Source organism: Natator depressus, chromosome 2 (genome assembly GCF_965152275.1).
Source record: "Natator depressus isolate rNatDep1 chromosome 2, rNatDep2.hap1, whole genome shotgun sequence".
NCBI lineage: Eukaryota > Metazoa > Chordata > Testudines > Cheloniidae > Natator > Natator depressus.
The window spans coordinates 250,640,798-250,658,034 of NC_134235.1; the positions used below are offsets into that span (position 1 = coordinate 250,640,798).

A 17,237-nucleotide genomic window follows, 5' to 3' on the forward strand; every position below is an offset into this window, starting at 1 on the left:
TGGCAAAGCGCTTTGCTAATAAACAGAGTGGTCTGACAAATTATGTGAGTCCTGAATCTGACTTTGACACTCAGTACCATGGTATAATGGGAGGTGCAGACCTACCACTTCTCCAGTTCCTTTTCATTGCTGCACGGTCTGAGTCGGAATCCTCTCTGTCCAAAGCTCCTTCACGGTCTTATTATCTATTAAACAGTTCTTAGTTTTCTTCTGCTAGCCCTTAGAGGTGGTAGAGAGTATTTTGTGAGGAAATCATGGATCTTGAACCCAGGCCCATAGGTCCCCAGGTAGCGCTCAGACCACAGCCACCATCCATTGCTCAGCAAGGGCTCCACCCACAAAGCTCCTGACTGGGAAAACATCCAGCTCCACCAATCGGCTCAGACGCACCACTTAAGCCAGAAGGAGGCACAGGAAGTTGTTGAGGAAGTAGGTGAATCCCTTGCTGGCTGCCACTTCGGACCCTGCCTACTCAGCTGACTCCTGAGCCCTGCCTTTCAGCCTGGTCTGGGTTCCTGCCTCCTTATCCCGGATCCTCCAATACCCCAAGTTCCTGTGTTCCTTCCTCGCTCTAGTTCCCTGCTCCTCTGTCCTAGCCTTGACTCTATCTCCGGCTCGACTCCTCACTCTGACTCCAGCTTCAACCCTTGGCTTGACACCTCACTCAGACTTTGGTTGGACCCTTGGCTTGACTCCTCAATGACTACAAGGTTCTCAGCCCATGGGCCACATGAGGCCCCATTACCACACAGCTGCGGCCCAGCTCAGCTGTGTGCTAAAGACCGTGGGCTCCAGGATGCTGGCTGCCCTGCTGCGTGGCGAGCTCCGGGCTCCTGGCAGCCCTGCTGTGTGGTGGGGATTGGGGTCCAGTCAGCTGGCTGCCCTGCCACATGGTGGGCTCTGGGCTGCTGGCTGCACAGAGAGGGTTCCTGCACAGCAGGGTCTGGGGTTGGGGTCCCTGCCCCACACCCAGCTCTCCGCTCCTGCCCCCACCCTGTGGAGAGGTCTCTGGGCAGAGGGCACTGAGCATAGGGGTTTGTGTGTGGGGGGGTTAGATGGGGGGCACCGTGGTTCTCAACCTGTGGCCCAGGTAACACTTTGTGGGCCATATATGCAGCCCACAATGATAAATAGGTTGAGAACCCCTGATTTAGCATAACAAAGAGAAGGTTAAGGGGTGACTAGATTAGAGTGTATATGTATCTACATGGGAACAAATATTTAATAATAGGCTCTTCTACCTAGCAGAGAACAGTATAACATGATCCAATGGCTGAAAGTTGAAATTAGACAATTTGAGACTGGAAATAACATGTACATTTTGAACGGTGAGAGTACTTAACCATTGAAACAATTTATCAAGGATCATGGTGGATTCTCGATCATTGACAATTTTTAAATCAAAATTGTTTTTTTCTAAAAGATATGCTCAAGGAATTATTTTGGGGATGTTCTACTGCCTGTGTTATACAGGAAATCTGACTAGGTGATCACTGGACTCAAGGACAAACCAAAGATCTTTAAGCCCATGTCAAGGTTCCTTCCCCACTCTGAACTCTAGGATACAGATGTGGGGACCTGCATGAAAGACCCTCTAAGCTTATTCTTACCAGCTTAGGTTAAAACTTCCCCAAGGTACAAAATTTGTCTTGTCCTTGAACCGTATGCTGCCACCACCAAGCGTTCTAAACAAAGAACAGGGAAAGAGCCCACTTGGAGACGTCTTCCCCCAAAATATCCCCCCAAGCTCTACACCCCTTTTTCTGGGGAAGGTTTGATAAGAATCCTCACCAATTTGTACACGTGAACATAGACCCAAACCCTTGGATCTTAAGAACAATGAAAAATCAATCAAGTTCTTAAAAGAAGAATTTTAATTAAAGAAAAGGTAAAAGAATCACCTCTGTAAAATCAGGATGGTAAATACCTTACAGGGTAATCAGATTCAAAACATAGAGAATCCCTCTAGGCAAAACCTTAAGTTACAAAAAGACACCAAAACAGGAATATACATTCCATCCAGCACAGCTTATTTTACCAGCCACTAAACAAAAGGAAATCTAACACCTTCCTAGCTAGACTACTTACTAACTTAACAGGAGTTGTAAGGCTGCATTCCTGATCTGTTCCCGGAAAAAGCACCACACAGACAGACAAACCCTTTGTTCCCCTCTCCAGATTGGAAAGTATCTTGTCCCCTCATTGGTCATTTTGGGTCAGGTGCCAGCGAGGTTATCTTAGCTTCTTAACCCTTTACAGGTGAAAGGGTTTTGCCTCTGGCCAAGAGGGATTTTATAGCACTGTATACAGAAAGGTGGTTACTCTTTGCTTTATATTTAGGACAGCCCAAAAGGTGATATAATAAATGTGGTAATTCAGAATCGGAAGGAGAAAAGCCACATTGTGTACACCAAAAAGAAAAGGAGTATTTGTGGCACCTTAGAGACTAACAAATTTATCTGAGCACCGAGACTGGAACCTCTTCCATTTCTCAAGGTAAGACTTTCTTGTGGATGGTTTTCTGCTGTTCACCAATGTTTTGCACTTCTGCAGTACAGTTCATCTCTAGGCTTAGCAAACATATCTTGAGATGGATCAGACTAAGACTGGAATGGAGAGTCCTGAGTCAGCAATTTGGGCATCAATGGCAAATGAAGTGATGGCTGGGATAAATTAGGTTGAGACATTAATAAGGTCTGGTAACTATATCTGTCTTGCACATGCTGGTGCTGTAAGAATGACTCTCACCTTGTCTTGCTTTATCTTTTTCAGCACCTTCAAAAGCAACACAGAGTGGGAGGGTAGGCATAAGCCAAATTCCCTGACCATGTTATGAGGAATTTATCCTCTAGAAAGCTGTGACCTAGACTTCCCCTTAAACAGTACACAGCTAGCAAATATTCTGTAAAACACTGAATGGTTCAGCTCTTATTCGTGATCCCACAGGAAATGTCTACTTTGTCTGCTGTAGTGTTCTATAGATCCAGTAAGTATACAGACAAAATGGTAATCTGATGTCTTATAAACCAAATCTCTAGTTTCCCTGCTTCTGTACATAGGGAGAAAGCTCTCATTCCTCATTGATGATTTATGTAAACTACGGTCGCCTTGTCATCTGTCATGATTCTGATCACATGATCCTAAAGATGAGCACCCCAGACTATTACAAAGGCATTTGTCACTATAGTCTGCATGGGTAAGGTGAGTGGGAAAGAGTAAAACGTACTCCAACGCACACCTTGTTTGGATCCCTCCACCCACCAACTGAGCAAGTCAAGAACCATCTAAGGAACTCACAGTGACCTGTTTTGACTGTATTTTTGTGTATATAAGCACTCTTTAACCATATTTTAAGGCACTGAAGATGCAATATGGCATGAGGTGTTACAAATGTACATGTAGACATAATGACTCAACAAGTACTTGCTGTTTTGTGTGGACTCAAGTGCAGTTGGAAAATGAGGCTTGACTTTGTATCAAACCTGTCCCCTGATAAGTAACTTCCGGCAGTTAACCTCGGGCAGTTTTGGAGTCCAAGTTGGTTCTTATAAACTCAATGAGCTGAATGGGTATCAAAGTGGACTTTTCTTTGTTGAGTTTTAACCCTCGAGTCTTGAATATGGTTATAGCCTTGTTTATTGCTGACTCTACTTTGTCATAAGATCAACCTTGAGGAGCCAGTCATCTAGGTAAGGGGAAACTTGAACTCCTAAATATCTTAGGTAGGCTGCTACTAGTGATAGAACTTCCATGAAAACCCTGGGGGCAATCAAAAAGCCAAATGGAAGTACACAGTGCTGAAAGTGATCATGGCCAATCACTTTGCTATAAGAAAATATTCATTCTGGAGGTCAAGGTGTGCAAACCAGTCACTTGGATCTACTGTTGTTGTTGCTGCTGCTGAGGTAACCATCCTGAATCTCTGTGTCTGGATGAAGGTGTTCAGTATTCTGAGGTCCAAAATAGGTCTCCACCCTACCTTCTTGGACACTAAAGCATTTTGAGTAAAAAACCCTTCCCACATAGGGGAACAGAACTGGTTCCATATCTTCTAGTTGTAGAAGAGATTCTACCTCCTTTCTTAAAAACCTTCTTGTGAGAGGAGTCCCTGAAAAGGGACAGGGAAAGTGGATGGGGTGGAGGAATGGATTATTACTTCTAATGCCCATTTGTCTGATGTAAACTTTCCCTTGAGTCTTTGTAAATGGAAAGATGGTCTCCAAATGGTGAAGTAGAAGGGTAATGCAGCTGTAAATTCAAACAGTGAAGTGGTTCACAGCTCTCAACCAATGTGAAGTGTGGTAATATCTTTTATTGGACCAATTTCTGCTGGTGAGAGAGACAAGCTTTCAAGCTACACAGACCTTTTCCTCGGGTCATCACCTGCCTGAGGAAGAGCTCTGTGTAGCTTGAAAGCTTATCTCTCTCGCCAACAGAAGTTAGTACAATGAAAGATATTACCTCACCCACCTTGTCTCTCTAGTATCCTGGGACTGACACAGCTACAACACTGCATACAAAATGAGTGCTTGCCAGATGTGGAAGATTCTGTTGTTGCAGTTGCAGATGTGGAAGGTCTATTCTTCTGGAATTTAGATCTCTTTCTAGGTGGCTACGATGCCCTGTGATAGGCTGGAAATTGAACTAGATGAGGATCTTTGGTATGTCTGTGACCTGCTGTATTTTCTTTTGCTAGCAGAAGTATAAATCCTGAATGAAGGAAGCATTGCCCTCAGATCTTTTAAAGAGTGTCACAGTCATGGTTTGAGGCCGAAGGGATCCATCAGATTACCTAGTCTGACTTCCCGTATATCACAGGCCACCAACGCCACCCAGTGCTCACAACCTAATGACCGAAATTAGACCAAAGTCTTACTGCCCAAAGGAGACTAAACTACTATGTGCCACAGGCAGAAAATAAGAGGCACAAAGGCGCACTAATGCCTGAGGCCCCTGCAGTGGCAGGGAAATGATTAAGTGACATATACCAAGTTAATGCTAGCAAATTACCATTACCCCACACTGCAGAGGAAGGTGAAAAACCCCCACGGCCACTGCCAATCTGACCTGGAGGAAAATTCCTTCCCGACTCCACGTATGGCAATCAATTAGACCCTGGGCATGTAAGCAAGAACCCACCAGGCACGCACCTGAGAGAGAGAATGCTCAGTGCAACCTCAGAGTCTTGGCACTCCCTTTCCAATGTCCCATCTTCAGCCGTGGCCATCCCTGATGCTTCAGAGGGAGGAGATAAACTAACATAAAATGGAGAAATCCTTTCCTGCCTCCTGCAGGTGGAGAGGTTTGTCCATGGTATCACTAAGCAGTTTTGTCCCATCAAATGAGATATTCTATACAGTAATCTGGACCTCTTTTAGGATTCCAGAACATTGCAGCCACAATGCCCAGTTTATCACTAGTGCTGTTGCCATACAGCAGGACACTAACTGCCACATCCAATGAAGCTTGCAGTGATGCTTTGGTAATAAGATGACCCTCCACAATAATTGCCTAAAACTCTCCCTTTTTTTACTAAGATATTCAATAAAAGATGTGAATTATTATGGTTGAGATAATTGTATTTAGCAATGATAGCTTGATAATTTGCCACTCTAAATTGCAGAGAAGCCAACAACAACAACAAAAAACCCCTCTTTCAGCCTAATAAATTCAAACATTTCTGGTCATTAGCATGAGATAGTCTTGGAGTGGTGTTGCTTATTGAGCTCATTCACAGCATCCATCACCAACGAATTCAGCATTGGGTGTGCAAATAGGTATTCTGTCTCTTTCACAGGCACGTAACATTTTTTGTCTGCACTCTTGCACATTGGAGGTGCAGTCACTGGGTGATGCCACAATGTTTTAGGTGGTTCAAGAAAGGCTTCATTCATTGGTGGAATTACTTTGTCTTAGGGCATGGTGTGGAGTATATCTACCAGCTGATGGTGCATTTCCTGAACCTCCTCCAATGAAAATTGTAAAATCTCAGCTACTCTCTTGAAACGTCTGAAGTCATCTCAAAAGGCAGGAGGAGAAGGCATTCTTGTCTCATCAGACAAAGAGTAAGATATATTGGCTGCTGGCGGTGTTTCCTCATCTGGTCCCATCTCTTCCTCTTCAAAAAAACTCCTTTTGCTGAGGAGATAGATGAGAAGGGTGTGTGCTATAGCTGGTTTTCTCCTCTGATTCTCCCTATCTGGATGTCTAGACACCCAAGGATAGTGCTCTCCAGCCAGTAGGAAGAAACAGCATGTCAGCTAATGCAAGTGACAAGGAGCGAGAACACTGTGGGAAAAAGGATCTGAGTACTGTCAGGCTTTCTAAAATCAAAGAGTTAATTATCCAGGAACTCTATTCCTTTACAGTTATATAGAATTGTAACCCAGGAGGAAATTAATCCAACTGCGAACTGACCTTGTTGACATGTGGTACACCATTACATCTAGTACAAACAGGGGGAGACTATCCTTTGTTCAGAGTAATAATTGATATAAGGGTTTGAAGGAAATGTTAATAAATTTAACTTTTCTCTAGCAACAACCATAATAATCTTGTTATGGATAGTTTTGGCTAGAAGGAGCCAGCTTTGAAAATTTAAAAGCGCATTGAGCACAAATATTGACTGAAATAAACTTGTAAAGCTAAAAGCTATACAGCAATTTAAAGTGGGCTTCCAGGCTTACCATCCTAGAGAAATTCAACCGAACACTAACAAATTCTCTCTGCCTATTTCACATATGTTTTCACTATTACTGAGATCTATGGATGAAAAGTGCTACACAAGTACTAGGTAATTATGTATTATTAAAGTATTTTTATCATTAAATACTTTGCAAATCGACAGAGTGCCTTGGTGTTGAGTGCCTGAGTGTCTCAGGATTAGCTAGGAGAACAGGTTACTGTGGGCTATTCTTCTCACTTCCTAGTCATACTGAAATCAGCAGATCCTTACCTTCTGGAAAACAGTTATCAGGTTTCTTTAAGTATTCAGCTAGCTCAGGGATCTGTTTCAGAAGCTCCTCAGGATTTGTCAGATCCACTGTGCTGCCTTCAGAACAGCTGATGTCATCAAGTTGCTACACAATAAAAGACAATGCACCAATTTTCCCTTAATGCAGTCATTGTGCTTTAAAATAAACTGAATACGTACATTGGTGAACAGTTATAATTAAGGGAAATATTCAAAAATATAAAATTTAGTTGGGTACTGTACTTATTAACAACATAGCAGTCCTGAAATGGCCTCTTGCTTTACAGTGTGTGTGATCCCCGAAAAATCTCCACATCAATTTAAACGGAAGTCAAAGTTATATTTAAAAGGAACCAGATTAATCACTCTAGTAAAGCTCACAAATGGGAATGATTCCAATTTCTCTGCATTCAAGTACATGTGGTTTTCAAACATGGATAGGCTTTAAAACACTCTACTAGCTTGGGCTGAAAACAATTAAAACAGAGGACAACACATGAAAAAATAGAGAAGGCAAAAAGAGAAAATATAATTTTCATCAAAGGACTACTTTGTAGAGCTCTAAAACTTTCTGTTCAGAATGAAACTATGAAATGCCCATGGTAGTTTACATGAAGTAGAATATGTAATCACATCATGTATTCTTCTCTAGCACAGACTTCCATCCTATTTCATTATATTTAGGATGTCACACCACTAGAGATGTGTGAATAACTCATAACTAATAATTTATTCAATTATTTTTACTGTTTCCAAATTGCATATATTCATTGTTCAAAATTTTTCTCCAAAATATTTCTGTGAATAATCATTGGACTTTAGTTTATTTGTGAGCAATTCATTTAAAATATTCTGTGTTTGAAATTTGAGCTGTTTTGATTCGTCTCACAGGCCACATGGTATGTTTCCTTTCTCTGACCGAAGGAGCAATTTTCAAAGCTGAATACTCATGATTACATATACAACATTCACTTAAAGTTCTTCCAACTCAAAAAGAAAGAACACGCTGCACACACCAGAATTTTCTGGGACAATCTTTTAACACCTCTTTATTTCAATAATTCAGATTTAAAGAAAAATAAAGTAGGTAATGTTAATTTTATAGTGACCCTTTTAATAAAATTATTTCAGTAACTCAGGACTATTTCTCTTCCTATTAATGTTTTATATCAATACTTAGAAATACAGCATTGTGCCATTTCCATTCACTGAAATCCACTTACTCTACCCTTCACCAGTGAGACAGAATACTTCAAGATAAATACAGCTAATGCAGCTAAATTTATTAGTGATGTTATGATGCAATTGTGAACACTTGTGTGGCTAAGATATCTGGGGACTCCCATAACTGGAGTTGCAGCTAGCAAGGGATGTGAAGGGTAACAAAAAAGGGTTTCTACAGGTATGTTAGCAACAAGAAGGTGGTCAGGGAAAGTGTGGGACCTTTACTGAATGGGGGAGGCAATCTAGTGACAGATGATGTGGAAAAAGCTGAAGTATTCAATGCTTTTTTTGCCTCGGTCTTCACAGACAACGTCAGCTCCCAGACTGCTATACTGGGCTGCACTGTATGGGGAGGAGGTGAGCAGCCCTCAATAGTGAAAGAACAGGTTAAGGACTATTTAGAAAAGCTGAACAGGCACAAGTGCCTGGGGCCAGATACAGGTGCTGAGGGAGTTGGCTGATGTGATTGCAGAGCCATTGGCCATTATCTCTGAAAACTCATGGTGATCGGGGGAGGTCCTGGATGATTGGAAAAAGGCAAATATAGTGCCCATCTTTAAAAAAGGTAAGAAGGAGAATCCAGGGAACTACAGACTGGTCAGTCTCACCTCAGTCCCCAAAAAAATCATGGAGCAGGTCCTCAAGGAATCCATTTTGAAGCACTTGGAGGAGAGGAAGGTGATCAGGAACAGTCAACATGGATTCACCAAGGGCAAGTCATGCCTGACCAACCTGATTGCCTTCTGTGATGAGATATCTGGCTCTGTGGATATGGGGAAAGTAGTGGACATGATATACCTTGACTTTAGCAAAGCTTTTGATATGGTCTCCTACAGTATTCTTGCCAGCAAGTTAAAGTAGTATGGATTGGATGAATGGACTATAAGGTGGATAGAAAGCTGGCTAGATCTTCAGGCTCAATGGGTAGTGATCAATGGCTTGATGTCTAGTTGGTAGCAGGTATCAAGCAGAGTGCCCTATTTGTTGGTTCTGGGGCTGATTTTGTTCAACATCTTCATTAATGATCTGGATGATGGGATAGATTGCACCCTCAGCAAGTTTGTGGATGACATGAAGCTGGGGGGGGGGAGAGGTAGATATGCTGGAGGGTAGGGATAGGGTCCAGAGTGACCTAGACAAATTGGAGGACTGGGCCAAAAGAAATCTGATGAGGTTCAACAAGGACAAGTGCAGAGTCCTGCACTTAGGATGAAGAATCATATGCACACCTACAGGCTGGGACCGACTGGCTAAGCGGCAGTTCTGCAGAAAAGGACCTGGGGATTACAGTGGATGAGAAGCTGGATATGAGTCAACAGTGTGCCCTTGTTGCCAAGAAGGCTAAAGGCATATTAGGCTGCATTAGTAGGAGCATTGCCAGCAGATTAAGGGAAGTGATTATTCCCCTCTATTTGGCACTCGGGAGGCCAAATCTGGAGTATTGCATCCAGTTTTGGGCCCCCCACTACAGAAAGGATGGGCACAAATTGGAGAGAGTCCAGCAGAGGGCAATGAAAATGATTAGGGGGCTGGGGCACATGACTTATGAGGAGAGGCTGAAGGAACTGGGCTTATTTAGTCTGCAGAAAAGAAGAGTGAGGGGGGGATTTGATAGCAGCTTTCAACTACCTGAAGGGGGGGGGGGGACGTTCCGAAGAGGATGGAGCTATGCTGTTCTCAGAGATGACAGAACAAGGAGCAGTGGTCTCAAGTTGCAGTGGGGGAGGTCTAGGTTGGATATTAGGAAAAACTATTTCACTAGGAGGCTAGTGAAGCACTGGAATGTGTTACCTAGGGAGGTGGTGGAATCTCCATCCTTAGAGGTTTTTAAGGCCTGGCTTGCCAAAGCCCTGGCTGGGATGATTTAGTTGGTGTTGGTCCTTGTCAAGGTTCCTCCCCCACTCTGAACTCTAGGGTACAGATGTGGGGACCTGCATGAAAACCTCCTAAGCTTACTTTTACCAGCTTAGGTTAAAACTTCCCCAAGGTACAAATTAATTTTATCCTTTGTCCTTGGAATATCCACTGCCACCACCCAAACTCTAACTGGGTTTACTGGGAAACGTAGTTTGGACACGTCTTTCCCCCCAAAATCCTCCCAACCCTTGCACCCCACTTCCTGGGAAAGGTTTGGTAAAAATCCTCACCAATTTGCATAGGTGACCACAGACCCAAACCCTTGGATCTGAGAACAATGAAAAAGCATTCAGTTTTCTTACAAGAAGACTTTTAATAGAAATAGAAGTAAATAGAAGTAAAGGAATCACCCCTGTAAAATCAGGATAGTAGATACCTTACAGGGTAATTAGATTCAAAACATAGAGAATCCCTCTAGGCAAAACCTTAAGTTACAAAAAAGACACACAGACAGAAATAGTCATTCTATTCAGCACAATTCTTTTCTCAGCCATTTAAAGAAATCATAATCTAACACATACCTAGCTAGATTACTTATTAAAGTTCTAAGACTCCATTCCTGGTCTATCCCCGGCAAAAGCAGCATACAGACAGACACAGACCCTTTGTTTCTCTCCCTCCTCCCAGCTTTTGAAAGTATCTTGTCTCCTCATTGGTCATTTTGGTCAGGTGCCAGCGAGGTTACCTTTAGCTTCTTAACCCTTTACAGGTGAGAGGATTTTTCCTCTGGCCAGGAGGGATTTTAAAGGGGTTTCCCTTTATATTTATGACAGTCCTGCTTTGAGCAGGGGGTTGGACTGGATGACCTCCTGAGGTCTCTTCCAACCCTAATCTTCTATGATCCTTTGACTAGTAAATTAGAGAGTTCTTGTGCATTAACACAAAATAGGGTAATAAATACAAAATTTAAAGTACAAAATTATTTCTTGATTAATGATCTTTATAAATTCTGAAAAAATAAAACAGATATAAAGGAAATCAACCAATGTTCGTGATTCCATGTTAGATATGAACACAGTGTTACCTCTTTTTGTAGCAGAGATGATGATCCAGCCTTCCATTGTTTACCTATGTTAAACTCATTTAAGTCTTCACAGAAAATCGCAGATCCTTTACACCAAGCTCCTGATCTTTTACTTTGTTCTCCCCTCTGTCTCTGGTGGTTTTCCTGCTGAAGATAATCTCAGATGTGTTTATTTTATTTTCTCTTTTCTTTTTGGTGGCAGAGGGACAGCACACATAATTTTAAAGGAGAACTCTCCAAATGGAACACAAAGCACCTTGAATGGCTCATTTTCAGTATCTTTATTTTTACAGAAAGAAATAAAGGAGGGGAAAGTTTTCATCGGTGACCTAAAATAAATTAAGGAACCCACAGTTTAGCCAGGCCTGATCCAAAGCCTACTGATGTCAGCGGGAATCTTTGCATCTGGACTTAGCGAGGAACTCAGTATAACTATGTAGCAGCCTTCAGGACCAGAAGGGGAGCATTTTAGAGTCATAGTCAGTCATGACTCCATAGGTAAAAGGGAACTGCAAAAATTCAGACAAACAAAGAAATGTCATTCTATACACTATAATATAATAAGCATAAGTTGACAGAGCCATTCCTTTCTTAACCCATTAATCTTCTTCTAAAGATTATTTTCTGGGACATGTTGATAGGACAAAAAAGAAGGTGAGGCCTCCTTGTTAAAAATTCACAATTTGAGCCCTTGACATTGTGTACTTTATCCAAGAAATAAATTTCCTCTCCACCGGGTTACTGATGCTGAACATAGATGAGAAAGTTACTCACCTTGTGCAGTAACTGAGGTTCTTCAAGATGTGTGTCCCTGTGGGTGCTCCACTTCAGATGTCTGTGCGTCCTGGCACCGTTGATTGGAGATTTACGGTAGCAGTGTCTGTGTGTTCACAGTAAGTCTCGTGGTGCTGCATCTAGCATGTGCACAACCCAAGCCTTCCAGTTCCTTCTCTACCGCAGATTCCCAACTGCGAACTCCGAAGTAGAGGGGAGGAGAACTTCTCTTCTTCTTCAAGTGCTGTCCCTGGAGGTGTTCCACTTCGGGCGACTGTAGAGCAGTGCCCTTCAGAAGGCAGGAGGTCCTTCGGGTTCATTTGAGTCATAGAGGTAAGTACGGTTAGGCCAACTATGGTGTCAGCCCTGGAGTCTGGAGTGATTGCATAGTGCTCAGTGAACGTGTGGACAGAAGCCCAAGTGGCCGCCCTACAAATCTCTAATATCGAAACATTGTTGAGGAACGCTATTGAGGTAGAAACCAATTGTATGGAATGCTCTCTGATGTTCGCAGGAGGGTCCATGTTCCGAATACAATAGCACTGTTGAACGCATGGGGAGATCCATTTAGACAATCTCTGAGTGGATATTGTGCAGCCTTTCGAACGCTCTGTAGTAGAAACAAACAGTCTAGGAGATTTTCGGGAAGGTTTGGTCCTTCCCAGGTAAAACACTAATGCATGCCTAACGTCCAATGTATGCAAAATGGCCACTGCTGGAGTGCTGTGAGGCTTGGGATAGATCGTGGGAAGATGGATTGGTTGGTTCATATGGAAGGCTGATGTTACTTTTGGTAGGAATCTTGGGTGCGGCTGTAGAATGACCTTATCTTTAGAGAATATTGTGTACGGAGGATTGGCATGAGCTCCCCTATCTCACTCACCCATCTGGCGGAAGTAATAGCAACCAAAAAGGCCACTTTCATGGACAAATGCAGCACGGAGTAGGTGGCTAAGGGTTCCAATGGTGGTCTGGTGAGGCATTTCAATACCAGACTGAGGTCCCAGGCCAGGGTAGGTTGACAAACTTCTGGGTAAATGTTCTGGAGACCCATTTAGTAATTGGGTGTGCGAAGATCGAGGTCCTGTCAATCTCATGATGGAATGCAGTAATGGCTGCAAGATGGACTTTGGTTGAGCTCACTGCTAAACGTGCTCCAGTAGGTATTCCAACACTAATGACAGTGGTGCTGTGGAGGCCGTTAAGTGTATTTCTTGACACCAGGAGGAGAATATCTTCCATTTTTTAAGGTAAGTATTACATGTGGTCATCTTCCTGCTGTTTAGTAGCACGAGTTTAACTTGTTCTGAGCAGACTAGTTTGCCATGATGGAACCATGCAGGAGCCATGCTTGTAGGTGGAGTTTCTCTCGATTCAGGGAAAGTGTGCGAGCATTGTTCTGAGACAGCAGGTCCAGATGATGAGGAAGAGCTCAAGGGGTGCATATCACCATGCGCATCAGGTAAGGGTACCATGCTTGTCTGGGCCATGTCAGGACTATGAGGATAACCTTGGCCTTGTCTGTTCTTATGTTGTGTATCACATGTGATATCAGTGGAATTGGTGGGAAAGCATACATGACGTGTGCATTCCATGTGATGAGAAAGCTGTCCCCCAGTGACCGGGGTCCCATTCCCGCTCTCAAGTGGAACGTTGCACATTTGCAGTTCGTTGGGGATGTGAACAAGTCGATCAGGGGAGGGCCCACTGGCGGAAAATGGACAGCAAGACTCCCCCATTCATGGTCTTGACAGAAGTACCTACTTAGTGTGTCTGCCATTGCGTTCTGACAGCCGGGAAGGTATGAGGCAAAAATGTTTATGTTGTGGTATTTGCACCAGTTCCTCAGTTTCATGGCTTTGGTGCATATCAAGTGTGATCGAGCGCCTCCTTGGCGACTGATGTAAAACATGCATGCAATGTTGTCGGTCATGATGTGCATGAATTTGTTCTTTATGTGATGTAGGAAATGTCTGCAGGCATTGCAGACCGTGCTTAGCTCTAGTAGATTGATATGATGAGTCTCTAGGTAGGCTGTGCTTGCTGGGTACGTATACTGAGCTCAACCAGCCCTGTAGGCAGCACATATGTAGTCTTGCGTGTTGTACCACAAATGTTGTGGCTGCCATGTGTCCTAGCAGTTGCTGGGCAGTACGAGCTGGTATTTGGGTGCTGAATTGTACCTCTGAGATAAGGTTTGTCAGAGTTGTGAATCTGTTCAGGGGCAGAGATGCCTTGGCTTCTATGGCATCGAGATGTGCCCCGACGAAGTCCAGTTGTTGGACAGGGATTAGAGTGGATTTTCATTCATTTATCTCTACCCTAGATCCCTGAATTGTGTAATTGTCATCTGGACTGAGTACAGTACTTCTTGTTGAGTTGGGCCTTTGAAAAGACAATCGTCCTGGTAAGGGAAAATCTTTATTCCCTGTTTGCTTAGATGTGCTGCCACTACTGCTAGGTTTTTGGAGAAAACTCTTGGTGCCAGTACTCTGTACTGGAAGTGTTTGTGTCCTACTGTGAAATACAGGAATTTCCTGTGAGAAGGGTATATGGTAATATGAAAATAAGCATCTTGGAGGTCAAGGGCTGAAAACCAGTCCTGCTTTTGCAGCACTGGAAGTATCGTGCCCAGTGTCACCATCTTGAACTTTTGAGTGTGTACGAACTTGTTGAGTTTCCTGAGATCCAAGATAGGTCTCCATCCCCCATTCTTCTTCTGGGTCAAGAAATAGTATGCGCCTCCCCAAGAACACGAACACACAAAGAGTGTCGTCCGAAATGGGCATTGCTTCATGGCAGGAGCCGCATTGCTTAAAGCCTGGGGAGCCAGACATCTTAATGGTTAACCGCCCCCAGTGTGGGGAGGATAAACTTAAACTTTGGGGGGTGGTTAGGGGTAATAAAAACTAACACTACACTAACTACACCTTTCTATATGACTAACTAATTACATTATTTTTTTCCCGACAGGTTTGGAAGAGTGATGAACACTGCCCCAGGGCTCCGTCTTCAGCCGAGGACAGTTGAGAAGGAACTGGAGGGCTCGGGTTGTGTGCACGCTAGACGCGGCACCAATAGTACTGCGCGACCTGCGAGGACACTGCTACCATAAATCTCCGATTGACGTCGCCAGGATGCCCTGATACCTGAAGTGGAAGAGCCAAAGGGACTCCAAGAGATAGAAAACTGACCAAACCTCTTGGTAAGTTCTTCCAATGGGTAATTACCCTCACTTTTGAAAAATTACATTTTAGTTCTCTTTTGATTTTTTCTAAATTCATCTTCCTGCAGCTGGATCATGCTATGCCTTTGCCAGCTCCATTAAAGAGCCTGTAGTCTCAAACATCTTCTCCTGAATAGGCTTCTTACCTGTTTACTGTTCTCCATTTCTGTGAATGTACTTGGATTATCATCATCATCTTCATAGTCCTCACTATCAGATTCTGCCTCAGCAATCGGGACGCAGACAAACATGTTGGGGTTGGTGATAAAATCTTCAAGAATGCTAACTGAGCATTTTTCCCCATTTTTCTCAATCACATTGTTACTGTGATTTTCTTTACACTTCTTCCCTTCTTTCCCAATCTCCACACATGTGTTCTCAGCAGCCAATTTAATTTTCTTTTTGGTGACTTTCTTTGGATGCCGGAGCTTTCCACAACAGTAATCCCATGTTGAGTGTTTCAGCAAGCGAAGTCCTTTGTGGATCCGAGCAAATGCAATCTGAAGGTTGTTCATCTCTGCATCATCTTCAGGTGCTTGGAGGTTGTCAGCACTGAAGGAGTTCAGCAGTAGTGCAATGAACAGGTTGAGAACCTAAAAATAATTGAAGTGAAAAGAAAATCATGGCAATATAATTTTGAAATTTAAATAGGAGGCTTGAAGATTAGTCAGTTTCTAAACAATTTGTTCTTAATGCATCAGCCTTAAGACAAAACAAAATTATGGTTCATAAAATTATTTTTCATAGAGCATGTTTAGATCTCAAAAGGGCATGTTTTCATGATCCTCCAAAAAATAAAAAACAAAAAACATTTTTGTGGCATAAAACTGACCCTTTCTGTAATACAGGCCTGTGTATGAAAATCACACAATTTTACTGCAACATGTTTTAAAATGTTAATAATAGTAATGGTAAATTAATAATAAATTGTGGTCATGACTATATAGTGAAGGTTGAGTGGAGTTTTGCTCTTCAAACAAGAATTTAATCTTTTTGTATTTGTATGAAAAATACTCTGCATCTTCCCCAAAATTACAGCATTTACTCTTTGAGTATTGAATGAATTGTCTGAGCATTTGCAAGTAAATCCATTAATATATGAGTTAAAATTACACAAAAAATTTAGCACTCTCTGTCGGCCCTTTTTGTCTTAAATGTTTTCAATTCATGTATTATCTATCTATGCAAAACTTGGCAGAGATAAATCTTGAGTTTAAAAAGTCAAAACATGGAACGCCCAGGTACAGCACACAAAGAGCCTTACCTTGGCCCTGTGGTGATACGTGGAGGGGGAAAAAAGATTGAACAAATCTAACACGTCTTTTAAAATCACTTTAATCTAATCTGGGACAATAAGCATAAAATACATCAATGATTTTTATGGTTATTGCCTGGCATCACTATAGGAAAGAGTTAGGTTGTTTGGGTGCATTAACTGTGCATTTCCTTATCTTAATATGTTTAGATTTCCTTTAAGTTTATCCTGAATTCTGAACATTCTGTTTATAAAGTTTGTTTTGGGGATGGTTGCAACATTCTTAAAATGTTTATTACCTTTAAAACACTGTTATGCACCCTCCTGCTTAACATATTGTTTGTCTGGGAATAAATTCTAATAGTATCAGCTGTGAAGGATGAGTCGATGAAGGAGGGAAGATTTTATGACAGCTGGAAGGATGTTGGTGAGAAGGTGGTCCGGGAGACAGTGTCTCTGAGGGAACTGGGAAGAGTACGGAATTTGGAGACAATTCACCAAGTGCATATTGGGATCCACCAGGTGCTGCAGCTTATGAGGCCTCGCAACTGAAGAACCTTTAATGTTTGCCTCAGAGTCACAGTCTCCTGGGAGCACTTCCAAGTGGAGTAAAAGAAATAAAAGTTGGTGTATCATTACGTTCCATCAATTCCTTGAGGGGGAGACAATTACAAAGTTACTGATATACATAATTATGGGGGCATGGTTCCTTTAGCTGGCCAGAATTGGCAAAAGGAAGCTGGAGATGATTTGTACTGTAGAACTATCACCCCCTGTATTAGGCTAAGAGCACAGATTCAGCATAGTAAAGACTAGTAAGGGCCTGATTTTAGTCTCATGATGG

At 42.6% G+C, this 17,237-nt stretch overlaps 1 protein-coding gene across 1 annotated transcript in view; it reads right to left on the bottom strand.

Annotated features, from left to right (window-relative positions):
* The window catches only part of LOC141983318 (sodium channel protein type 5 subunit alpha-like), a 132,405-nt gene that overhangs the window by 36,351 nt on the left and 78,817 nt on the right, over window positions 1-17,237 (bottom strand). The window contains exons 17-19 of the mRNA XM_074946338.1: window positions 15,285-15,731; window positions 11,139-11,285; window positions 6,956-7,079 (exon numbers count right to left, since the gene is read on the bottom strand). Of these exons, the coding sequence (XP_074802439.1) occupies window positions 6,956-7,079; window positions 11,139-11,285; window positions 15,285-15,731 (718 nt within the window). The remainder of the gene's footprint in view (window positions 1-6,955; window positions 7,080-11,138; window positions 11,286-15,284; window positions 15,732-17,237) is intronic.